General features: G+C 40.7%; 1 protein-coding gene across 4 annotated transcripts; it reads right to left on the bottom strand.

Annotated features, from left to right (window-relative positions):
* Nucleotides 1–425: 425 nt before the first annotated feature.
* LOC148067031 (NLR family CARD domain-containing protein 3-like) lies at nt 426–25,117 on the bottom strand. 4 transcript variants are annotated; one of them, XM_087806493.1, is made up of 16 exons: nt 25,040–25,117; nt 21,356–21,488; nt 20,466–20,532; nt 20,230–20,391; nt 17,840–17,971; nt 17,019–17,162; nt 15,799–15,868; nt 15,266–15,485; nt 12,707–14,459; nt 10,504–10,680; nt 7,947–8,123; nt 4,086–4,262; nt 2,212–2,385; nt 1,978–2,151; nt 1,620–1,666; nt 426–1,192 (listed from the first exon to the last, which is right to left on the bottom strand). In XM_087806493.1, exons 2-16 carry the CDS (start codon nt 21,390–21,392, stop codon nt 651–653), a joined length of 4,053 nt encoding a protein of 1,350 aa, XP_087662619.1. In that variant the 5' UTR covers nt 21,393–21,488; nt 25,040–25,117; the 3' UTR covers nt 426–650. The 4 variants fall into 4 exon arrangements, with proteins under 4 accessions (XP_087662619.1, XP_087662618.1, XP_087662620.1 ...); XM_087806492.1 differs by lacking the exon at nt 25,040–25,117 and adding an exon at nt 24,510–24,961; XM_087806494.1 differs by lacking the exons at nt 10,504–10,680; nt 25,040–25,117 and adding an exon at nt 24,510–24,960.
* Between the last annotated feature and the right edge of the window lie 821 nt (nt 25,118–25,938).

Raw genomic sequence — 25,938 nt, forward strand, 5'->3', positions numbered from 1 at the left:
CTGACCTCATATCTACCAGTCTGACCTCACATCTACCTGTCTGACCTCACATCTACCTGTCTGACCTCACATCTACCCGTCTGACCTCACATCTACCCGTCTGACCTCACATCTACCTGTCTGACCTCACATCTACCTGTCTGACCTCACATCTACCTGTCTGACCTCACATCTACCCGTCTGACCTCACATCTACCTGTCTGACCTCACATCTACCTGTCTGACCTCACATCTACCTGTCTGACCTCACATCTACCCGTCTGACCTCACATCTACCTGTCTGACCTCACATCTACCTGTCTGACCTCACATCTACCCGTCTGACCTCACATCTACCTGTCTGACCTCACATCTACCCGTCTGACCTCACATCTACCTGTCTGACCTTCTTTCTAACCTTTTATTGTGAAGTGACCTTGAGTCTCTTGAAAGTTTTAAACCAAATGTTTTATTATATCATGATGAACATCATAAGTGACTCGTGCTCCACTGAACTTCAAGTCTTCAGTCGACTCAACAAGTGATGAAAGAGTTTCTTCAACAACATTCAGATCAACACGTTTGTTTCAGGAGCAGATTTCTTCCATCATCACTGTCAGCACTTTAATGATGATTGACAGCAGCTACACAAGTGTGTTGGAGGAACACACTCACACACTCAGGTCACACACACACACTGAGGAACCAGAACCAGGAACCTCTGTGAGTCCAAATCCCAGGTACAAAGGTTCAGTGGAGATGAAGAAGGTGTCGAGGTGTTTCTCTTCATCAGAGGAGACACTGAAGAAGGTTAAATATCCAGGTTCAGGAAAGTTCATCATCACTCCTACTCTGTGAGAAACTTCTTGACTCTTGATGACAGTTTCTTTCTTATCGTGATAGAATTTATATCCATCATCATCAGAGCAGCTCAGACTCCAGGAATAACGGTTCTGTCCAAACTCAGACTCGTCTTCTTTCCCTCCGTCTCTTCTGAGAGTCAGTGCGATAGAAGCTCCTCCTCTCCACTCCAGCTCCCAGTAACATGGTCCAGTCACAGCTTCTCTGCTCATCACCTGAAGACACCGGTGGAATCTGTCGGGATGGTCCAGATAATCCTGATCCTGCGGCACAAGTTCCACCGTCCTGTTGTCGTTGGACAGTAGGAGGCGCCGGTGTGCTGTGTCCGGGTCCAGTGAGAGTGGACGGAAGTCTGAGAGAAGAAGACACGAGAGGTGATGATGGTGGAAGAACTTTCTCTTCAAGACAATCATGGACGCAGTGTCCCAGCAAGCCAGGGAGGGCTGCTCTGTTTGTTGACATCTAGTGGAGATCATCATCAAAGTGAAGTCTTCTGAGACTGGGACCACCTCCAGAGAAGAACCAGGAGGAACATCCCAGAATCATCCTGCCACATTTGATTGACACCACTGTGTCCATATCAAGTCAGCAGCTAAACTAGCATGTAGCTAACATGATGTTTCTTCATGTTCTTGAAACATCTCTGTGTTCATCTCCACCATCATCCTGGACTTGATGAAGCTCCATCAGCAGATTCAAGTGTAACAACATCTCAACATCACAACTGCTCCACTAGAAGCTGACAAGGAGTTCTCATCCATCAATCAAATCAAACTTACACTTCTCCCATCCATATGTTAACCTCTGTGGTCCACAGTGATCCAGCCTGGAGGAAGAAACATTGAGAAGATCAGATTCATTTGACTTCAGATGCTGCTAAGTGGACGTTCTTTCATGACTGTGTGGACCACAACAAAGATGGATCTAGAAACACTCGCTCAGTCTCCACTGTCTCCTTGTTCTTCCACTGGTGTCCAGCAGGAGAACATGGAGAAGCTCTGAGAGTTGGATTCATGTGCTCAGTTCAGATGAAGAGTCTGAGCAGCAACACACACTCACATCTCTCTGCTTCTGATCACATGTTCAGTCTGAAGATCTTTGGAGCTCAGTCAGTGAGTTCTGCTGCTCCGTCCATACCTGAGAGTCTCCAGCCTCCAGTCTGGACTCTCCAGTCCAGCAGACAGCAGCTCCAGTCCTGGTCCTCCTGGATGATTGAAGCTCAGGTCCAGCTCTCTCAGATGGGACGGGTTAGATGTCAGAGCTGAGGCCAGAGAAGAACAACCTCCTGCTGAGATGTGACACCTTGACAGACTGTAATGAAGGAGAAACACTTTCATTAAATCAGAAGAACTGAAGACATGATGTTCTGACCTGAGAGTCTCCAGGTGACAGTGTGGACTCTTCAGTCCAGCAGACAGCAGCTCCACTCCTGGATCCTTCAGGATGTTGTCACTCAGGTCCAGTTGAGTCAGACTAGAGGACGGAGAGCTGAGGACTGAGGACAGAAGTGAACAACTTCTCTCTGTCAGTCGACAGTCTCTCAGCCTGTGAAAGAGACAGAAACGTCAACAAGAGACTTTTTCTCTATTTTGACTTGAAAGCCTTGATTGGAGGAAACACTGAACTCTTGACGTTCATAAGATCATCACATGATTGTGTGAACATTTGAAGACTTTGATTTCAATCAGGATCAACTTGATCAACACATGAAATAATGAAGTTTTCATCAGTTCAACACTTGATGTATAAATGATCACATGACTCACTGTTGTGAGAGGATTGATGTGTGTTTGGACGACAAACAAACACAAGAGAAGAAAACATGAGAAAAACTAAAGTCACAAAACAAATAAAGAATAATAGTCATGAGAAAAACAAAAGTGTTTGTGTTTAATGTCAGTGTTAGTGTTAGTGTTGTGTAACTCCACTCACACTGGTGTTGTGTAACTCCACTCACACTGGTGTTGTGTAACTCCACTCACACTGGTGTTGTGTAACTCCACTCACACTGGTGTTGTGTAACTCCACTTTGACTCGTTGTGTGAATCATGTTGTTTGACTTGTGTTGTGTAAGTCTTGTTGTGTGAGTCGTGTTTTTTGAGTCGTGCTTTGTGAGTCTTGTTGTGTGACTTGTGTGGTGTGACTCATGTTGTATGACTCATGTTGTGTGACTTGAGTAGTGTGACTTGTGTTGTGTGACTTGTGTTCTGTGACTATTGTTGTGTGACTCATGTTGTGTGACTCGTGTCGTGTGACTCATGTTGTGAGACTCACATTGTGTTAGTTGTGTTGTGTGATTGTGTTTTGTTAGTTGTGTTATGTGACTTGTGTTGTGTAAGTCTTGTTGTGTGAGTCTTGTTTTGTGAGTCGTGCTTTGTGAGTCTTGTTGTGTGACTTGTGTGGTGTGACTCATGTTGTATGACTCATGTTGTGTGACTTGTGTTGTGTGACTTGTGTTCTGTGACTATTGTTGTGTGACTCATGTTGTGTGACTCGTGTCGTGTGACTCATGTTGTGAGACTCTCATTGTGTTAGTTGTGTTGTGTGATTGTGTTAGTTGTGTTATGTGACTTGTGTTGTGTAAGTCTTGTTGTGTGAGTCTTGTTGTTTGACTTTTGTTGTGTGACTCGTGTGACTTGTGTCGAGTGAGTTGTGTGACTCATATGAGTTGTGTGAGTTGTGTCGTGTGACTCGTGTTGTGTGACTTGTGTCGAGTGACTCGTATGAGTTGTGTGACTTCTGTTGTGTGACTCATGTCGTGTGAGTTGTGTCGTGTGACTCGTGTCGTGTTACTCTTGTTGTGTGACTCGTGTTGTGTGACTTGTTGTGTGACACGTGTTGTGTGACTCTTGTTGTGTGACTTGTGTTGTGTTGTTTCTCAAGTGGTTGTAAAGATCAACCTGCGTCTCATGGAAGCTTCAAGAACCAGAGAAGAGAGTTTGTTCTAATTGTTGATGGTTTTCTTCAACATTCAATGATTTGAACGTCTTTTACTGTCGAGTCATGATAGAAATACTAGAGTTTAGTCTCCAGACTGTGTTGATAAATATGTCAAGATGACTTGAAATATTCTTCACCTTCCTGTTGTGTTCATGAAATATCATCACTTCTAGAACCAAGTTCATGAGTCGAGGAAAAGTCATTCAAATCCTCTCAGAGTGAAAAAGGTTTCATGAAGAAACATGAATCCATTCACTGTTTACATCCATGTGTGTGTTTGTGTTTGTTTGAAATGATGTTCTGACCTGAGAGTCTCCAGGTGACAGTGTGGACTCTTCAGTCCAGCAGACAGCAGCTCCACTCCTGGATCCTTCAGGTCGTCGTTGAGACTCAGGTCCAGTTGAGTCAGACTAGAGGACGGAGAGCTGAGGACTGAGGACAGAAGTGAACAACTTCTCTCTGACAGTCGACACCAGCTCAGCCTGTGAAAGAGACAGAAACGTCAACAAGAGACTTTTTCTCTATTTTGACTTGAAAGCCTTGATTGGAGGAAACACTGAACTCTTGACGTTCATAAGATCATCACATGATTGTGTGAACATTTGAAGACTTTGATTTCAATCAGGATCAACTTGATCAACACATGAAATAATGAAGTTTTCATCAGTTCAACACTTGATGTATAAATGATCACATGACTCACTGTTGTGAGAGGATTGATGTGTGTTTGGACGACAAACAAACACAAGAGAAGAAAACATGAGAAAAACTAAAGTCACAAAACAAATAAAGAATAATAGTCATGAGAAAAACAAAAGTGTTTGTGTTTAATGTCAGTGTTAGTGTTAGTGTTGTGTAACTCCACTCACACTGGTGTTGTGTAACTCCACTCACACTGGTGTTGTGTAACTCCACTCACACTGGTGTTGTGTAACTCCACTCACACTGGTGTTGTGTAACTCCACTCACACTGGTGTTGTGTAACTCCACTTTGAATCGTTGTGTGACTCATGTTGTTTGACTTGTGTTGTGTGAGTTGTGTTGTGTGAGTCGTGTTGTGTGAGTCGTGTTGTGTGAGTCGTGTTGTGTGACTTATGTTGTGGGACTCATGTTGTGTGTCTTGTGTTCTGTGACTATTGTTGTGTTAGTTGTGTTGTTTGAATTGTGTAGTATGAGTTGTGTGACTTGTGTCATGTGACTTGTGATGTTTGACTCGTGTTGTGTGACTTGTGTAGAGTCTACTGACTCCTTCAAGAAACATCTTAAGACGTTTTTGTTTGTTCAGGCTTTTCCTTGATTTTCTGGAACTCCTGTTGTGTTATCAGTATTATCTTGATCTTTAAAGTATATACTTTATTGAATATTGTTTTGATTGTTTAAGTGCTTTGTGACCCTGGTCTGGAAAAGCGCTATATAAATAAAAATTACTTACTTACTTACTTGTGTAGTGTGACTTGTGTTAGTTGTGTTGTGTGACTTGTGTAGTGTGACTTGTGTTAGTTGTGTTGTGTGACTTGTGTAGTGTGACTTGTGTTGTGTACTTGTGTGACTTGTGTTAGTTGTGTTGTGTGACTTCTGTTGCGTGACTCATGTTGTATGACTCGTGTTGTGTGACTTGTGTTGTGTGAGTCGTGTTGTGTGAGTCGCGTTGTGTGACTTCTGTTGCGTGACTCATGTTGTATGACTCGTGTTGTGTAACTTGTGTTGTGTGAGTTGTGTTGTGTGATTTGTGTTGTGTGACTCATGTCATGTGAGTTGTGTCGTGTGACTTGTGTTGTGACTTGTGTTGTGTACTTGTGTGACTTGTGTTAGTTGTGTTGTGTGACTTCTGTTGCGTGACTCATGTTGTATGACTCGTGTTGTGTGACTTGTGTTGTGTGATTTGTTTTGTGTGACTCATGTCATGTGAGTTGTGTCGTGTGACTTGCGTTGTGACTTTTGTTGTGTGACTCGTGTTGTGTAACTTGTGTTGTGCGACTTGTGTTGTGTGACTCGTGTTTTGTGAATTGTGATGTGTTACTCGTGTTTTGTGAGTTGTGTGAGTTGTGTTGTGTGAGTCGTGTTGTGTGACTTGTGTTCTGTGACTTGTGTTCTGTGACTCATGTTGTGTGACTTTTGTTGTGTGGCTCTTTTTGTATTAGTTGTGTTATGTGACTTGTGATGTGTGACTTGTGTTGTGTGAGTCATGTTGTGTGACTCGTGTTGTGTGACTTGTGTAGTGTGACTTGTGTTGTGTACTTGTGTGACTTGTGTTAGTTGTGTTGTGTACTTGTGTGACTTGTGTTAGTTGTGTTGTGTGACTTCTGTTGCGTGACTCATGTTGTATGACTCATGTTGTATGACTCTTGTTGTGTAACTTGTTTTGTGTGAGTTGTGTTGTGTAATTTGTGTTGTGTGACTCATGTCATGTGAGTTGTGTCGTGTGACTTGTGTTGTGACCTTTGTTGTGTGACTCGTGTTGTGTAACTTGTGTTGTGTGACTTGTGTTGTGTGACTCGTGTTTTGTGAATTGTGTTGTATTACTCGTGTTTTGTGAGTTGTGCGAGTTGTGTTGTGTGAGTCGTGTTCTGTGACTCATGTTGTGTGACTTGTGTTGTGTGCCTCTTTTTGTATTAGTTGTCTTATGTGACTCGTGTTGTGTGACTTGTGTTGTGTAACTTGTTTTGTGAGTTGTGTCGTGTGATTTGTGTTGTGTGAATCGTGTCATGTGAGTTGCGTCGTGTGACTTGTGTTGTGACTTTGTTGTGTGACTCGTGTTGTGTAACTTTTGTTGTGTGAGTCATGTTGTATGACTCGTGTTGTGTGACTTGTGTAGTGTGACTTGTGTTGTGTACTTGTGTGACTTGTGTTAGTTGTGTTGTGTACTTGTGTGACTTCTGTTGCGTGACTCATGTTGTATGACTCATGTTGTATGACTCTTGTTGTGTAACTTGTTTTGTGTGAGTTGTGTTGTGTGATTTGTGTTGTGTGACTCATGTCATGTGAGTTGTGTCGTGTGACTTGTGTTGTGACCTTTTTTGTGTGACTCGTGTTGTGTAACTTGTGTTGTGTGACTTGTGTTGTGTGACTCGTGTTTTGTGAATTGTGTTGTGTTACTCGTGTTTTGTGAGTTGTGTGAGTTGTGTTGTGTGAGTCGTGTTCTGTGACTCATGTTGTGTGACTTGTGTTGTGTGGCTCTTTTTGTATTAGTTGTGTTATGTGACTCGTGTTGTGTGACTTGTGTTGTGTAACTTGTTTTGTGTGAGTTGTGTCGTGTGATTTGTGTTGTGTGAATCGTGTCATGTGAGTTGCGTCGTGTGACTTGTGTTGTGACTTTTGTTGTGTGACTCGTGTTGTGTAACTTGTGTTGTGTGAGTTGTGTGACTCGTGTAGTGTGACTTGTTTTGTGTGACTTGTGTTGTGTGACTTGTGTTGTGTGACTTGTGTTGTGTGAGTTGTGTTGTGTGACTCGTGTAGTGTGACTTGTGTTGTGTGACTTGTGTGACTTGTGTTGTGTGACTCGTGTGAGTTGTGTGACTTGTGTTGTGTGACTTGTGTCGTGTGACTTATGTTGTGTGACTTGTGTCGTGTGACTTTTGTTGTGTGACTCTTGTTGTTTGACTTTTGTTGTGTGACTCGTGTAGTGTGACTTGTGTTGTGTGACTTGTGTTGTGTGACTTGTGTTGTGTGACTTGTGTGACTTGTGTCGAGTGAGTTGTGTGACTCGTATGAGTTGTGTCGTGTGACTCTTGTCGTGTGACTCTTGTCGTGTGACTCATGTTGTGTGACTCTTGTTGTGTGACTTGTGTTGTGTTGTTTCTCAAGTGGTTGTAAAGATCAACCTGCGTCTCATGGAAGCTTCAAGAACCAGAGAAGAGAGTTTGTTCTAATTGTTGATGGTTTTCTTCAACATTCAATGATTTGAACGTCTTTTACTGTCGAGTCATGATAGAAATACTAGAGTTTAGTCTCCAGACTGTGTTGATAAATATGTCAAGATGACTTGAAATATTCTTCACCTTCCTGTTGTGTTCATGAAATATCATCACTTCTAGAACCAAGTTCATGAGTCGAGGAAAAGTCATTCAAATCCTCTCAGAGTGAAAAAGGTTTCATGAAGAAACATGAATCCATTCACTGTTTACATCCATGTGTGTGTTTGTGTTTGTTTGAAATGATGTTCTGACCTGAGAGTCTCCAGGTGACAGTGTGGACTCTTCAGTCCAGCAGACAGCAGCTCCACTCCTGGATCCTTCAGGTTCCAGTTGTGACTCAGGTCCAGTTGAGTCAGACTAGAGGACGGAGAGCTGAGGACTGAGGACAGAAGTGAACAACTTCTCTCTGACAGGAAACAGTTGATCAGCCTGTGAAAGAGACGAGTGTCGTCAACAAGAGGATTGATTTGTGTTTATATGAGAAACAAACACAAGATAACATAGGGAAAAATAACAAGAGATACAAAACAAACAACAATGACAAATGAAAATAAAAGTTTGTTGCATGTATTTTGATCATAATAACACATCATTGATTGTTTTTCTATATCTACTTATCTCAGTGTTTTTGTGTGTTTTCTCTCAATTGTTGTGTCTAATTCTTTTCCAGAGTAAAAATATCTTCAATTTAATCAAGACACTGATTCAATCATGAAGATTCACTTCAGTCAATTTCTTGTATTTGTTTTTTTAACATTAAATTCAATAAGACAGGTTTACAAAGTTATTGTTCATAACAGTGTCAGGTGTGAGTGTGAAGGTGTTGCAGGTAATACAAGCTCAAACAATGTGTGTGTGTTTGTCACTCACACTCCTGCACTCTCTCAACATTGTTGTCTTCATTTGAATGTTTACAGTTAGAAAATTCAAGGTGAATTCTCTCCATCTTTGGATCCAGTGGATCTATGTTGTGACACAGATGGAGTGTCAATCATCCTCCGTCACATTCACCTTCATTTCTTCTCCCATGTTTGCTTCACATGAACTGAATTAGTTTCAACTTTTGAAACATTTGTCAAGTTTGGAGACTATTTTTGAAGTTGTTTCTGGACATCAATCGATATATGGATCAGTTTGTTTCCATCTGGTGACACTTTTTATTCATGATTCATAAACATGTTTCAAGTGAAGATGTTTTGACATTTTCTTATTTTCTAATGATATTTTTTCACATTCATCAAAGTTTTCCTCCAACATTGTTCAAACATGTCGTTCCTTTCAATCTCCAGGTTTCAAATGTTTTCTCTGTAGTTCCAGGTTTGACTATGGAGGCCTAGGAGGGTCAAACCTTTCATTGATATTTGAAACAATCTTCCATGTTTGAAGACAATACTTTTGGCAGAGATGGAGACTCGAGTCAACGACTTGGACTCGAGTCCAACTCTGGTCGCACCTATCAGACTCGTGACTCGTGATTTGTGACTCCAGTACACTGGGACTTGTGAATAATGACTCACTACTCCACCTGGTTAAGTGATTCGTGACTCAAGAGTCGACCCAGACGAGTCATTTGTGACTCGAGCGTCGACTCAGTTATTTTAGTGAGTCTAAAGTCAAATCATCTTCTGGTCACTGATCCATGCTGTCAGTTTTTATTGAGTGAATCTCCTATAGATGGTTCATGGACTCGAACATGGCTTCAGACTTGATTGACAGGACTATGTTGATGGTTCAATGTTTTATAATAATCAGTGAAAATCTAATGGTTTCATACAAGTCATGAGTTCATTGAATCATCTGGTGTTTTTCATTTTAACTACAGACTAACTGATGTCGAAACTGGTTACTATTTTGAATATTCTTTGTATTATTGTGAAGTTTGCAGTGGATTTAAGTTGTGTTCGTGTTATTTATGCTCTTGTAAAACGTTTTTAGTTTTATTTTGAAAGTCCACTTCCTCTCTGTTTCTCTCACAAGAGTTCAAAAGTCTAAGAAGAAGCTCAAGAGACATTCATTTGCATAAACTCAAGGACTTGAAGAAACATTAAACAAGACTTTTCTCTGTTTGAAGCCAACGAGGTGTTGTTTTGTTTGAATGTTATTTTCTCTTCTATTAACACTGTGTTAACTTTTCATTTTCTTCATCATTTCTGTTCAGTTTTCACGCTGGATTTCGGGGTCAAGCCTAAAATAAACCCTGTCTGTGCCTGAGGGAGAAACATACAGTTGTTCATTCACTGTTTGTGTGTTTGTGTTCACGTCACATTTTCAAGTGTTTGCTCATGAAATTCAAATGAAAAGTTGATGTTTCAAAAAGTGACTTTAGAAAATGATGGATTTACAAAACAACGTGAAAGAAAAACCATGGAGAGAAAGAAGGAGTGAGATGGTAACACAGAGATGAGTTGAAATGAAAGATGAGCAGGATGTGAGACGACACTGTTGAATATTGTGATGAAGAAGAACATGTTTGACTTTTCATACAGTTGCTGATGTGTTCATCACACATGCTCACATCACCATGAACATTACCCTGCATTGAAATCTAGCAACAGAACGAGTGATGACATCACAAGAGTCTCTCAAATGTCTTTGAATGGATCTGAGATCAGTAAATATGTGTCAACATACTGAACAGCACGACCCAGCAGAAGAACAAATCAAGTTCAAGTGTGAGAACCTGCTGAAGACTGAGGTCACTTAGAATCAGCAGCTTCATTGAAGAACTCACTGGAGACTCAACTTTGACTCTCTGGAGTCTCACCTCTGACTTTCACATGTTCTGAAGCTGAAGAAATGATGTTCTGACCTGAGAGTCTCCAGGTGACAGTGTGGACTCTTCAGTCCAGCAGACAGCAGCTCCACTCCTGGATCCTTCAGGTCGATGTTGAAACTCAGGTCCAGTTGAGTCAGACTAGAGGACGGAGAGCTGAGGACTGAGGACAGAAGTGAACAACTTCTCTCTGACAGGAAACAGTTGATCAGCCTGTGAAAGAGACGAGTGTCGTCAACAAGAGGATTGATTTGTGTTTATATGAGAAACAAACACAAGATAACATAAGGAAAAATAAAAAGAGATACAAAACAAACAACAATGACAAATGAAAATAAAAGTTTGTTACATGTATATTGATCATAATAACACATCATTGATTGTTTTTCTATTCACGTGTTTTTGTGTGTTTTCTCTCAATTTTTGTGTCTAATTCTTTTCCAGATTAAAAATATCTTCAATTTAATCAAGACACTGATTCAATAGTAAAGATTCACTTCAGTCAATTTCTTGTATTTGTTTTTTTAACATTAAATTCAATATGAACAGGTTTACAAAGTTATTGTTCATAACAGTGTCAGGTGTGAGTGTGAAGGTGTTGCAGGTAATACAAGCTCAAACAATGTGTGTGTGTTTGTCACTCACACTCCTGCACTCTCTCAACATTGTTGTCTTCATTTGAATGTTTACAGAAAATTCAAGGTGAATTCTCTCCATCTTTGGATCCAGTGGATCTATGTTGTGACACAGATGGAGTGTCAATCATCCTCCGTCACATTCACCTTCATTTCTTCTCCCATGTTTGCTTCACATGAACTGAATTAGTTTCAACTTTTGAAACATTTGTCAAGTTTGGAGACTATTTTTGAAGTTGTTTCTGGACATCAATCGATATATGGATCAGTTTGTTTCCATCTGGTGACACTTTTTATTCATGATTCATAAACATGTTTCAAGTGAAGATGTTTTGACATTTTCTTATTTTCGAATGATATTTTTTCACATTCATCAAAGTTTTCCTCCAACATTGTTCAAACATGTGTCGTTCCTTTCAATCTCCAGGTTTCAAATGTTTTCTCTGTAGTTCCAGGTTTGACTATGGAGGCCTAGGAGGGTCAAACCTTTCATTGATATTTGAAACAATCTTCCATGTTTGAAGACAATACTTTTGGCAGAGTTGGACTCGAGTCAACGACTTGGACTCGAGTCCAACTCTGGTCGCACCTATCAGACTCGTGACTCGTGATTTGTGACTCCAGTACACTGGGACTTGTGAATAATGACTCACTACTCCACCTGGTTAAGTGATTTGTGACTCAAGAGTCGACCCAGACGAGTCATTTGTGACTCGAGCGTCGACTCAGTTATTTTAGTGAGTCTAAAGTCAAATCATCTTCTGTTCACTGATCCATGCTGTCAGTTTTTTTGAGTGAATCTCCTATAGATGGTTCATGGACTCGAACATGGCTTCAGACTTGATTGACAGGACTATGTTGATGGTTCAATGTTTTATAATAATCAGTGAAAATCTAATGGTTTCATACAAGTCATGAGTTCATTGAATCATCTGGTGTTTTTCATTTTAACTACAGACTAACTGATGTCGAAACTGGTTACTATTTTGAATATTCTTTGTATTATTGTGAAGTTTGCAGTGGATTTAAGTTGTGTTCGTGTTATTTATGCTCTTGTAAAACGTTTTTAGTTTTATTTTGAAAGTCCACTTCCTCTCTGTTTCTCTCACAAGAGTTCAAAAGTCTAAGAAGAAGCTCAAGAGACATTCATTTGCATAAACTCAAGGACTTGAAGAAACATTAAACAAGACTTTTCTCTGTTTGAAGCCAACGAGGTGTTGTTTTGTTTGAATGTTAGTTTCTGTTCTATTAACACTGTGTTAACTTTTCATTTTCTTCATCATTTATGTTCAGTTTTCACGCTGGATTTCGGGGTCAAGCCTAAAATAAACCCTGTCTGTGCCTGAGGGAGAAACATACAGTTGTTCATTCACTGTTTGTGTGTTTGTGTCCACGACACATGTTCAAGTGTTTGCTCATGAAATTCAAATGAAAAGTTGATGTTGTTTCAAAAAGTGACTTTAGAAAATGATGGATTTACAAAACAACGTGAAAGAAAAACGATGAAGAGAGAAAGGAAGTTGGAGTTTCTCAGCCTGAATAAAATGAAGAAGGAAATCAAACATTCATGGTTCATATCAGAGATGCTTCAATGATCCACTTACAGAACTTCATTTGAAGCTTGAACCACCGGCAGAAGCCTCTCAAGAACCTCCTCTGAGGTAGAGTATTTCTTCAGGTCAAACACTTTCAGATGTTCCTCTGAGGACAGTAAGATGAAGGCCAGGCTGGACCATTGAGCAGGAGACAGTTGATCTGTGAGGAGACGTCCTGATCTCAGCTGCTGTTGGACCTCCTCCACCAGAGAAGTGTCCTTCACTTCATTCAGACAGTGGAACAGGTTGATGATTCTCTCTGGAGACACATTCTCACTGATCTTCTTCTTGATGAGCTCTGCTGTGTTGTGATTGGTCCAGGAGCTACTTCCTGTCTTTGTCAACAAACCTGTCAGGAGACTCTGGCTGGTCTCCAGAGAAAGACCCAGAAGGAAGCGTAGGAACAAGTCCAGATGTCCATTTGGACTTTCTACAGCTTCATTGATTTCTTTCTGGTAGAAATTTTCTATGGCAACGATTGTTGACTGCAGGTTGACTTTGGAGTTGAAGAACATCTGGTGAACATGAAGAGCAGCCAGAAACTCCTGAAGGCTCAGGTGGATGAAGCAGAACATCTGGTCCTGGTACAGTCCTCTCTCCTCTCTGTAGGTCTGAGTGAAGACTCCTGAGTGAAGTGAAGCAGCTGTGATGTCGATGTCACACTCTGTCAGGTCTGATTCATAGAAGACCAAGTTTCCTTTCTTCAGGTGCTCAAAAGCCAGTTTTCCCAGAGACTCCATCATCTTGCTGCTCTCAGGATCCCAAACTGTGACCGTCCCAGCTGCTCCATGGTTCTTCAGCTTCTTGACTTTGAACTGAACCACTATGAAGTAGATGTACATCTCAGTCAGGGTATTGGGCAGCTGTCCTGTGTCTCCAGTTTTCAACATGTCCTCCAGAACTGTGGCAGTGATCCAGCAGAAGATCGGGATGTGACACATGATGTGGAGGCTTCGTGAGGTCTTGATGTGAGAGATGATGGTGCTGGTCTGCACCTCATCACTGGACCTCTTCCTGAAGTACTCCTCCTTCTGGAGGTCATTGAACCCTCTGACCTCTGTCACCATGTCCACACACTCAGGAGGGATCTGATTGGCTGCTGCAGGTCGTGTGGTGATCCAGAGACGAGCTGAGGGAAGAAGATTCCCTCTGATGAGGTTTGTCAGCAGGACGTCTACTGAGGTGGACTCAGTAGCTTCTATCAAGACCCGACTGTTGAGAAAGTCCAGAGGGAGTCGACACTCATCCAGACCATCAAAGATGAACAGAACCTGGATTCCTTCAAAGCTGCCGAGATCTTTGGTTTCAGGAAAGAAACGATGAACAAGTTCCATCAAACTCAACTTCTTCTCTTTCAGCAGGTTCAGCTCTCTGAAGGTGAAAGGAAATATGAAGTGGAAGTTCTGGTGAGCTTTGTCTTCAGCCCAGTCCAGAGTGACCTTCTGTGTCAGGAGGGTCTTCCCAATGCCAGCCACGCCCTTCGTCAGCAGGCTCCTGATTGGTCGGTCAGGTGAGGCTTTAAAGAGGTCTTCTGATCTGATGGTGGTTTCTGGTCTGGTCTGGTTCCTGGTGGCTGCTTCGATCTGTCGGACCTCATGCTCCAGGTTGACCTGGTCTGTGCCCCCCTCAGTGATGTAGAGCTCCGTGTAGATCTGATTCAGAGGAGCAGAGTTTCCTGCTTTAGGGACCCCCTCAGACACACTGCGGAACTTCTCCTTCAGGCTCCTCTTCAGTCGTCTTTGACGCTTTCCAGCACGACTTCCTGAAGAAGAGAAGTCACATGAAGCTCAAGATTCTAGAAGATCAATCTTCTCATCAGCTGCAGGAATTTCAATCTCAAATGTAGTGATGGCGAGATGAAGCCTCATGAAGCACTGAAGCCTCCCAGCCGAGTAGTTCATCTTTGGAGCAAAGCCTCGTGAGGCTTCATTTGCACGACCATGCCATCATGTGGACAATTGGGAGCATTGCATCTTTGTGCGCAAATGATTCTGATATTAAAAAATGTGCTTGATACGTATATATATATATATATATATATATATATATATATATATATAGTATATATAATAATGGGTGTGTGTATGTGTCTGTGAGAATATATTAATCACAGGCTGTGATTCGCAGCCTATATTCCAACTTCATTATACCTTTCTAGGAGAGATCTGCTCAAAATGCTGCCACACGGGGGAAAAACGCCTTTTTCTCGCCGGTTCCATGATACTAGTAGTAAACCAAAGTTTGCTATAGTCAACAATCCGCCAATCCAAGAGATGTGGGGGAAGCTCCATTGCGTTTCGAGGCCACTTTTATTCTGAGTTTCGCGGGAAGTTCACGAGCGATTACCGAACCGGTCACGTGACGGTTCGGTTCGCGAGGCCTCGAACGTCATCACTACGTCACCACCTACGTAACCAACACACGCCTCGATACACGCTTCATGAAAAAATTCCTGGATCACTCGACACACGCTTCGAAGCCTCGACACAGTCGGTAACATCACTACTCAAATGTTCTAATAGATTCAAGACTTAATTTTCAACAGGTTGAAGGTTCAAATCCTCTTACTTCCCCACAGACGACCAGCAAGCTCCTCCTGCTTCATGCTCCTCAGGAGGTTCAAGATGAACATCAAGAAAGCTTCTCTGCTGCTCCTCATCTGGTCCTCTTCACACTTCACCTCCTCCTCTTCCTCATCATCCAGGTGTTTCTGCTCACCTGGTCTGAGAAACTTCTTCACTCTCTCCAGTTCCTCCTTGACCAGGGTCATGACCTTGTCCTCCAGCAGCTGAAACACAAACATGTGACTTGATCATGTGACCTACAGAGGTCACCAGAAGTATGTCCCAGTCCGAGTCTAACCAGGACCTGTTGAGCAATACTTTCTTCAAGAGTAGGACCAGAGAGTCTGAGTCAAATTCAAATCTCATCTTCTCTCTAAAACTAAACAAGAGTCTCAGCCACACCAGACCTTCTACTTCAAGTATGAAGCTGACAGGTGGAGTTGTCCAGGATCAGAGCTTCATGAAGCAGCAGAAGCAGCTGACTGGTGAGTTAGCAGCTGTTGTAGTCAGCAGGTGAGGCTGAAGACTTGAACGTACCTGAAGTGTGGAGTCCACATCTGTCTGCTGCTGGACACACTGGAGAACATCTGAGACCTGCTGATCCTCTCTGTGAAAAACATCAGGCCGTCCATTAGTTCTGTCTACTTCTACAAGGACACCAATGATCTGAGCAAGACTCTGACTCTTCCATGTGCAGACCACCTAAGATAGAATCTTCCACATGCATGGAAAACCAGGTGAAACACAAGTTTGTCTCACACTTCAGTCGTGATTTCATTCTCATGGCTGCAGTTTGTTGCTTCTTCTCTTGTGAGTCGACTTTCCTCCACGACTGTCTGCAGCACTTTTGACGAGCAGTTCATGAAGCTCAATAAAAGAGAAGTTTTGAGCTGCATTGATTCATGAGTTCAGTTGAAGTCACCAAGAGTCACTAACTGCTGATAGAAACACACACAGCTGTGAGTGAAAGAATGATTGTTGAGGATCAACTAACAGTCTTTGACGACTCAAACATTCCCTCAATCATTGAATCAGTGACTCTTAAATCACTTGAAGTATTTTAATATGATCCACGTGAATGTTGCATCACAAGAAAAACACTCAAATCAAACTTGACTTTTGATGAATATTTCCTCACGTTTGTTGTGTGTCAAGTTTCACAAGACTTCAGGTGGAGGAGAAGAAAAGTAGTTGCACTATTTAGAATTCTTCTTCTTGACTCAACAACTGAAGAGACTGTTGGTCTTCACATGATGCAAACTTCTTCAACAACAGATGGAATGATCTTGACATCAAGTTGTAGATTTCTTCATGAGTCCAACAGCACCTGTTTGTCCCACAGCAGCTGCACATGCAATATTCTGTGGTGAATGTAAAATATACATTCAATTTAAATACTGCAAACACTGCCATTAATTCTCTCCCTCTTTGTCTGTCTTTCACCAGCAGTTTCCACTGCTTCGATGATGACACCCAGCTCTACCTTTCATGCAAACCCAACTCGTCACTTCCACCCCCACACTGGAACTCTCTCTCCCTCTTTACAGCTCAGCTCAAAACCACCTGTATTTGTGATTTTATTGTATTTGTGATTTTATTGTGCAGTGACCTTGAGTCTCCTCAGAGGTGGTTTTAAATAAGATTTATTATTATTGTTATTTTCTTCTTCCTCTCATGTGTATAGATATACTGTATAGTTTTCTCTGCATATTTAATAAACCACTAGATGTTCTCATGTTGTTCCTGTTGTCTCTCACCTCTGATGCTTCTGTTCACCTTTGAAGTCAATCCTAAATCCCATAGACGCGTCACTCTTCAGAGACACACAGCTAGGAGCAGGTCCAGGTCCAGGTCCAGGTCCAGGCCCAGGTCCAGGTCCAGCAGATGTACGTAGCTTTGATCTGAACACACACAAGTCGCAGTGAGAAAGTATTTCCAGTATTTGAAGGTGTGATGTGTTACGACCTCCACTGATCAGATTTAGCCTCTAACAGGAAGGGTCAGTTCCATGCACTGTAACTGGGAGTTAAGTTTGGTTCTTTTGTTTGCATATTTTAAACGTTAACTCATTGTTGTAAAATTGTAGTTGTTTGCTTGGCCTGCGTTCTCTTGAGCAGCCTTTTCCTTTTGTTGCCTCTTTGACGGCTTTGAGCCAGTATTTAAGTTGATTATTTCAAAGTGTGGAAGTGAAGAGTGTTTTTCCCAATTTGTATTTTGCATTGGGTTTTGTATTATATTTTGGGAATAGACAGACAGACAGACAGACAGACAGACAGACAGACAGACAGACAGACATACAGACAGACAGGTCGTAACATAAATGGGAGTTCATCCAGGACAATAGTAAAAGTAATTCCTATAAGAAGAAATTCAATTGTATGGTTAAATTGTGTGATTTTTATCCTATTTGTGATTTTATTGTGCAGCGACCTTGAGTCTCCTGAAAGGTGGTTTCAGATAAGATTTATTATTATTATTGTTTTCTTCTTCCTCTCATGTGTATAGATATACTGTATAGTTTTCTCTGCATATTTAAATAACCACTAGATGTTCTCGTGTTGCTCCTGTTGTCTCTCACCTCTGATGCTTCTGTTCACCTTTGAAGTCAATTCCTACTCCCATAGACGCGTCACTCTTCAGAGACACACAGCTGGGAGCAAGTCCAGGTCCAGGTCCAGGTCCAGGTCCAGCAGATGTACGTAGCTTTGATCTGAACACACACAAGTTGCAGAGAAAATGATTCCAGTACTTGATAGTGTTACGACCTCCACTGATCAGATTTAGCTTCCAACACGGAGGGTGAGCTCCATGCACTGTAACTTTGGTTCTTTGGGATGTCACAGTAATATACATATCAATGGCAACAATGAGCATTTCTGATGCTCTTAACATGATGTCTGCGTATATTCTGTTTGTGCACGTTTGTTACGAAAGGCGGGAAAATTGGCAAGTTTATAAATGTGCCGATGGGAGGGGATTCCGACAGGTGTGGTGAGATCGTTGTTTTCCTAAAGAACCTGGCGCCTCATGTACTAAGAAGTTCGTAGATCTTCTACTAAATATGTCCGTAAGTCAAGTCAAATATGTATGAAGTCATAGTCCATCGTACCCGTTACATGACATGTGTACTCGTACTATTAAGTTGCATTGACGTAACTACATATTCATACTCGTAATCAAGAAGGTACACATGAGTGATTGAAGACTTGTAGCCGTAAAAGAGGAAAAAGAAACCTTGACTATATTTTCTTAGTTGACAAGTACAAGTTACTAAACACGACCTCTTGAATCTGCAGGTGTGAGTCACAGATGTTTTTCATTTAGACACTCGTAGCATGAGATCTGTACCTGTACTTCAAATGCACTTACATGTAACTACATACGGTGGGTACAGAAAGTAATCAGGCCCTTTTTGATTTTTCACTCTTTGTTTCATTGCAGCCATTCGCTAAAATCATTTAAGTTCATTTTTCTTCCTCATTAATGTTCACTTAGTTCCCCACCTTGACACAAAAAAACTGAAATGTAGAAGTTTTTAAAAATGTATTAAATAATGAAAACTGAAACATCACATGGTCATAAGTATTCAGACCCTTTGCTGTGACTCATATTTAACTGACGTGTCGTCCATTTCTTCTGATCCTCCTTGAGATGGTTCTACACCTTCATTGAGTCCAGCTGTGTTTCATTAAACTGACTGGATTAGGAAACACACTCCTGTCTATATAAGACCTCACAGCTCACAATGCATGTCGGAGCAAATAAGAATCATGACGTCGAAGGAACTGCCTGAAGAGCTCAGAGACAGAATTGTGGCAAAAGATCAGGCCAAGGTTACAGAATAATTTCTGCAGCACTCAAGGTTCCTCAGAGCACAGTGGCCTCCATAATCCTTAAATGGTTTGGAAAAGTTTGGGACGAGCAGAACTCTTCCTAGACCTGGCCGTCCAGCCAAACTGAGCAGTTTTTGGGAGAAGAGCCTTGGTGAAAGAGGTGAAGAAGAACCCAAAGATCACTGTGGCTCCAGAGATGCAGTGAAGACATGAGAAAGTTCCCGAAAGTCAACGATCACTGCAGTTCTCCACCAGTCAGGGCTTCATGGCAGAGTGGCCCCACGGAAGCCTCTCCTCAGTGTAGGACGTATGAAAGCCTGCAAAGAGTTTGTCAAAAAAACACGTGAAGGACTCCCAGACTATGAGAAATAAGATTCTCTGGTCTGAGGAGATCAAGATGGAACCCTTTGGCCTCAATTCTAAGAGGAATGTGTGGAGAAAACCAGGCACTGCTCATCAAGTGTCCAGTACTATCCAACAGTGAAGCACAGTGGACGCAGCTTCATGCTATGAGGGTGTTTTTCAGCTGCAGGGACGACTGGTTGCAATTGAAGGAAAGATGAATGCAAGTACAGAGATATCCTGGAAGAAAACCTTGAGTGCTCAGGACCTCAGACTGGGCCGAAGGTTCACCTTCCAACAAGACAATGACCCCGAGCACAACTAAATAACAAAGGAGTGGCTTCGGAACAACTCTGTGACCATTCTTGAATGAGACAGAGCCCTGACCTAAACCCAATCTAGCATCTCTGGAGACACATGGAAATGTCCGTCCATCAACGTTCACCATACAACCTAAGAGAACTGGAAAGGTTCTGCAAGGAAGAATGGCAGAGGATCCCCAAATACAGGTGTGAAAAACTTCTTTAACAGTTTTCTCCCGAGAACAGCCAGACTGACTGCAAAAAAAACAACACTGAACACTGTAAAAAAGAACGAGACACTACCTCACCTTAATCACATGCAATGTTCTGTGGTGAATGTAAAATATAGATTTAAGTGCAATATTGAAAACACTGCTTTAATTCTCTGTCTCTTTTCTTCTTCCTCTCATGTGTATAGATATACTGTATAGTTGTCTCTGCATATTTAATTAACCACTAGATGTTCTCATGTTGCTCCTGTTGTCTCTCACCTCTGATGCTTCTGTTCACCTTTGAAGTTAATGTTTCTTCCCATAGACGCGTCACTCTTCAGAGACACACAGCTTGGAGCAGGTCCAGGTCCAGGTCCAGGTCCAGGTCCAGGTCCAGGTCCAGGTCCAGGTCCAGGTCCAGCAGATGTACGTAGCTTTGATCTGAACACACACACGTTTCATTGAGAAAATGATTCCAGTATTTGAAGGTCTGACAGGAGAAGTGATCTTCTCACCTCTGAGCTCTGGTCTGACTGTCATGGTCTTCACCCAGAAGTTCTTTAGAGGGAGGATCTTCCTCCTCTGTGTCCACACACAAACACAAACACAACAGCATCATGGATCTGAATGTTTGTGTCACTTGTTTAAACACAACATCTCTTTGACTTTGTTCCACTTAAATTTTTTTTCATCTCTTTTTTGCATGTTTTCATTTATTCAATCAACAAATTATCACGATGAAGATTCATTCATTCACCTCACGACCACACTCTTGATTCATTCATTCACCTCACGACCACACTCTTGATTCATTCATTCACCTCACGACCACACTCTTGATTCATTTATTCACCTCACGACCACACTCTTGATTCATTCATTCACCTCACGACCACACTCTTGATTCATTTATTCACCTCACGACCACACTCTTGATTCATTCATTCACCTCACGACCACACTCTTGATTCATTTATTCACCTCACGACCACACTCTTGATTCATTTATTCACCTCACGACCACACTCTTGATTCATTTATTCACCTGACTACCACACTCCTGATTCATTTATTCACCTCACAACTTCACGCTTGATTCATCTCACAACCACACTCTTGATTCATTTATTCACCTCACGACCACAATCTTGATTCATTTATTCACCTCACGACCACACTCCTGATTCATTTATTCACCTCACAACTTCACTCTTGATTCATTTATTCATCTCACAACCACACTCTTGATTCATTTATTCACCTCACGACCATACTCCTGATTCATTTATTCACCTCACGACCATACTCTTGATTCATTTATTCACTTAGGACCACACTCTTGATTCATCCATTCACTCTTTCTGGGCAGACATGATAGATTGTAGACGGTGAGAAAGCCACTGACCTGTGAGCAGCTCTCTGCTCTGAAGACTTGTGTCCATGTTTGTAGGTGAAACTTCCAGGTGAGCTCAGCTCCTTCTGATCCAGACTCAGGGAAACACTGATCGATGAAACGCCCGTGAGTGAGGGGGGGTGTCCTGTCAGAGACCAACAGTGCAACATTGTTTGTTGTTGTTGATTCACATGGTTACAATATGCAAACAAAATATTGACCACGAGGGTCAAGACAAAGTGAAAATGTTCAAGTAGAGGAAAGAATCCAGGAGTGGTCACGAGAGCTTCAACATGAGGGAGATTAATAATTTAATCCACCCTGATATAAATGTATTTTTTAATTTTAAAGTCAGTCAAATGGTGGATATTGGACATATATTCAATGCACCAGATCGGAGTCTCTCACTTGAAGCACTTCCAGTTCAGTACGTGTCATTTAGGGACCGTCAACAAATTCAATGTCATTTTTGTAATATCATTTTTCAATAGCTCCCTGGAAATTAAAATTTAGGGGGACACATGATACATAAAGATGACTGACTTATATTACAGCAAGATTAATAACTTATATTCATTAATATTAGTAATATGTTTCCAATATTTCCTCAATAACGTCAAGAAAATGTTTTCTGCGATAAGGTCTTGGACTCACTAGTCATTGGAATTGTGGATCAGCAAACACCCATGCTGGGGCCGGTTTCATATTAAAGTAAAATTCATGTTACTTTGGATTAGAAGTTCTCAGCTGTACTTCAAGTCAGATCGTTCCTACACACTGAGGAAAACAAAACAAATCCTCACATGATGCCAGCAAGTCTCGATTCAAAGACGAGATCTGCGACAAAGTCACGAGATAAGCCGAGTTCCACGGAGTCTGTTGAAACTTTCCACAACGACCATGTAGCACGGCCATCTTAGGAGCCAGTTGTTTAGACTTGCTGTCAATAATACACGCAGGACTGACCAGAGGCGTTTATCTGAACATTCATACTAAAAAATAGGGATGGGCGATATGAAAGAAATCTTCTATCATGATATAGATGATCTTATATCACCATTAGATTTACCACGATATAGATTTTCAGAGAATAACATTAAAAAATATTGTCCAAAATACACAGAAACTGCTTCATTTTTCTCTCCCTGTGGTTTGAAACCATGTTGTCATGTAGTGGATACAAATACTAGTACATTATTTGATACTTCAATACCATTTCTTAACTACGATTAAAGAAAAAGTACTTCTTAGCTCACAACTTTATTAAATAACAATCATCAATTTTATTATGTTTCTTTCTTTATCTTTACAACATTTATTACTTTATATGTAGTTCACTGTTTTATTTGACGTGTGCAGATACAGTATATGTATTTATCTTTATGAGATGTATTAATTTATCTGTTATTTTATGTTTGTTTGTTTGCGTGAAGATTCCTTTTTTTCATTTCTTTATAATATATATTTGTTCATCTGCTGTTCATTGTTTTGTTTCTTTTAGTTTACTATGTGCCGTTATTTTTGTTTCTACATCTTTATATATTTATTCGTTCTTCAATGTTTTTTTTTGTTCGTTTGTGTTCTGATGACATATTTACAGTCAATCTGGAGAGTTAGGTTTTTAATAACGTCTGAAACAGACGCAGTTCTACCCTGAAAACAGAAAGAGAACATGTATTGTTAACTGGAAGAATATACATTTAACAACAATAAAACCCAGCGTGGTTGTGACGAAAAGTTTTCTTCCTGCGTTTCCTTTGGAATGTCAGTGTTATAATCACAAATGTCCATTTCTTCTTCATCCTCCATCATAGGTGAAAATAACTCTGTTTCATTTAGGAGGAATAACGCACAATTGACATACTTCAATTCTTCAATACTTTTAAACTGAGATAAACAGTACCTTTAACTTGTAGTTTTCCTAACATTCTCTGTTGTTCCTCCTCCCCCGGTTTGCAAGATGGAAAGTATGTCATTTGACATGCGAGTCATTCAGAGGCAGTAGGTGCAGTTTTTGACCACAAACATTGTAACAGAGACACATTATTTGAGTCCGTAAATCAACGTATGCATGTCTATCAAATATAATGTTACTATCCTGGTGTACAATAGCTCATGCTTTACACAGAAATTCTCATTTCAAATGGTTTAATTGAGGCAAACATTTTTAAAGGTGACACTTTTTTCCTGATGAAGGTGACATTTAAGACTGCACAGTATTATATTTGCAATACATGTTACTCTCAGTGAAATGTATCCAAATTAATACATATTTTTCAAATGTGACCAATGTAAAGCATAAAAGTATCTTGTATTTACCACTGTATAGAATTCTGCAACACTTCTGCTTGCGATGATAATCACATGACAATGCTGACGAAGTCTCCACAGATGAGAAAATCAGACACAAATACAAAGAAATGTGTTGATACACTTCCCCACAGTAGAGAGGAAGACAAGTTTGCGTCTGGTTTATTTACAATCTTATAACATCATGTACAGGAGAACTTGACGTTGATGATACAAGACAAATAAACTACATGAAGGCTCAATAATATAAATAAAAAAAGTTTACAGGTTCTACGTCATTTGGTGCTCCGCCCTCTAACTGCTTCGCTATTGGTTTATCCTCGAGGCACCGCCTCGTCTCTGAGAACGCTTATGAACTCTCCGACCAGATGGGTGTAGTCCACTTCCTATAAGAGGTGTGGAATCCCCACCGCACTTCCTCCTTTTTAACTCGGCAGAAAGCTACTGACAGTGAAAAGATCACAGTGAAATGTAATGATGGCGAATAAATGTTTACAATCTTATAACATCAGGTACAGCAGAACCTGACGTCAACGATACAAGACAAATCAACTACATTAAGGCTCAATAATATAAATAATGAGAAAGTTTACAGGTTCTACGTCACTGGTTCCTTTTCCTTTAAGAAAATAATCTTCCTCTCTTTTTCAAACATTATTAGAGACAAACAAACAAACCCATGACTTTGATTCAGTTCAATCATGGAACACAGATAAAGTTGGTTTCATCCCATCAAATATAAAGACAAGTTAAAAGTGACGTGAACACGGAGAACAGAATAATAACAGATACAAATACACCGTAAATATCATGATTTATGACACTCGGAACATGACATTAGATGAAGTTCACTTACTTTGACTTTCGTTTTGTCCAAGAACCAGGATGTTCACTTCTGTGGATTAATGTTGTTGTGTTGTCGCTTTTGTTGTGAGTTCGTCGATCACCGAAGTTGTTCCGTGTTTTTATTAGTTAGTTTTTGTTGTTAATACACTAAAAATACACCGAGATTCAAACTTGTATCTGATGCGATCATATTACGAACTGCGTAGCAGTGAGCGACACAAGTTAGTGTTCATCACACAGCTCCCGTTCCGGTTACTAATTTTCAAAATAAAACGGTTTTACTTTGAAACCGGAAACTATGTCACGAACCAACCCGCGCAGAAATGATCAGCGACATATGATCTAAAGACTCGGACAAAGACTAGTCTGGAGCGAATATCTGTCCAACGTCCAACATGTGACTCGTTTTGAACAGAACAGTGTTGAATTGAACAGGACTTAATGCAAGGAAGTGTGAAAGTGAAATATGTTCAAACAAGAATAATACTAAGATATCATCAGATACATACTCTGGATACAGTATACAATACTTCTACTTACTTCTACTGCCACTCAAAAGGATGAAAACCAACAGATGGATGATGAATGTTGTTCTCAAAACACGAACGGATGTCACTGCAGCGACAGAGAAAGTGAAAGTACTTCTGAAATCTTCTTCTATAGCAGTTAAAGGTGCACCAGCACCACCTGCTGGTACAGAGTGTCATTTCACTTTTACTTTACTAGTAGATATATAAATAAACGTTTCTGTGATCTCTTGAATCATTTAGTCCTACTAAGAGTGCAGGACCACATTGTAACAGTTCTCATGAACATATCTCTTAAATCCAAATGTTCTCCCTAAAATGACTCATCGATGTTTTTCTGTGTCCAAATCTCAAACTTGATATTAATGTTTCATCATTTCAAGCTAGTTGTGTTTCTCATTTGTCAAATGTGTTTTTCTTTTCTGTAGAATCATCTGGCTGTGTTTTCTTCTCCTCAACATTTCTCACCAATTATCCTTTTTTATTTCTTTTGTACTGAGTGGAACGATGACAGATGATTTTTGATGTTGCTTTTAGTTGAGTTTCTTTCACAAATGTCTTTCATTTGCTCTTCTTACTTAAGAGGAGACCTTGCAGCGACGTCTCTGCAACAAAGCTTCACCTTTAGAGACTTTTTTTGTGTCCTACTAAAAATCCACTGAAGAATCGGCATTTGGTTCTTCAAGAACTCCTGGTTCCTCCTGTGCCTCCAGCCTTGTATTCAATAGTTCCCGAGAAACATCTTTCAGTGCCAAAAATGTTCCTGCTGAGCAGAGCCTCACCTCTCAATGCGCTGGTTTCTCTGAATGACGCTAATAAAATGCTTGTGTAACCAATATGAAAATTTAGGGTTGATAGCAGTTTACTATCAGTCCAGTAAATAAAATAATTATGGACAGAAGAACATTCATC

Source organism: Callionymus lyra, chromosome 13 (genome assembly GCF_982586985.1).
Source record: "Callionymus lyra chromosome 13, fCalLyr1.hap1.1, whole genome shotgun sequence".
Taxonomy (NCBI): domain Eukaryota; kingdom Metazoa; phylum Chordata; class Actinopteri; order Syngnathiformes; family Callionymidae; genus Callionymus; species Callionymus lyra.

What these genes read in the sequence shown, in the direction of transcription:
- LOC148067031 (XM_087806493.1), bottom strand. Translation starts at nt 21,392, where the DNA reads ATGGACACAAGTCTTCAGAGCAGAGAGCTGCTCACAG. An exon ending in GGTGAACAGAAGCATCAGAG is followed by an intron (nt 17,163 to 17,839) that starts GTGAGAGACAAC and finishes GTGTGTGTTCAG; the next exon opens with ATCAAAGCTACGTACATCTG. An exon ending in TGCTGGTCGTCTGTGGGGAA is followed by an intron (nt 14,460 to 15,265) that starts GTAAGAGGATTT and finishes TCTCTTCTTCAG; the next exon opens with GAAGTCGTGCTGGAAAGCGT.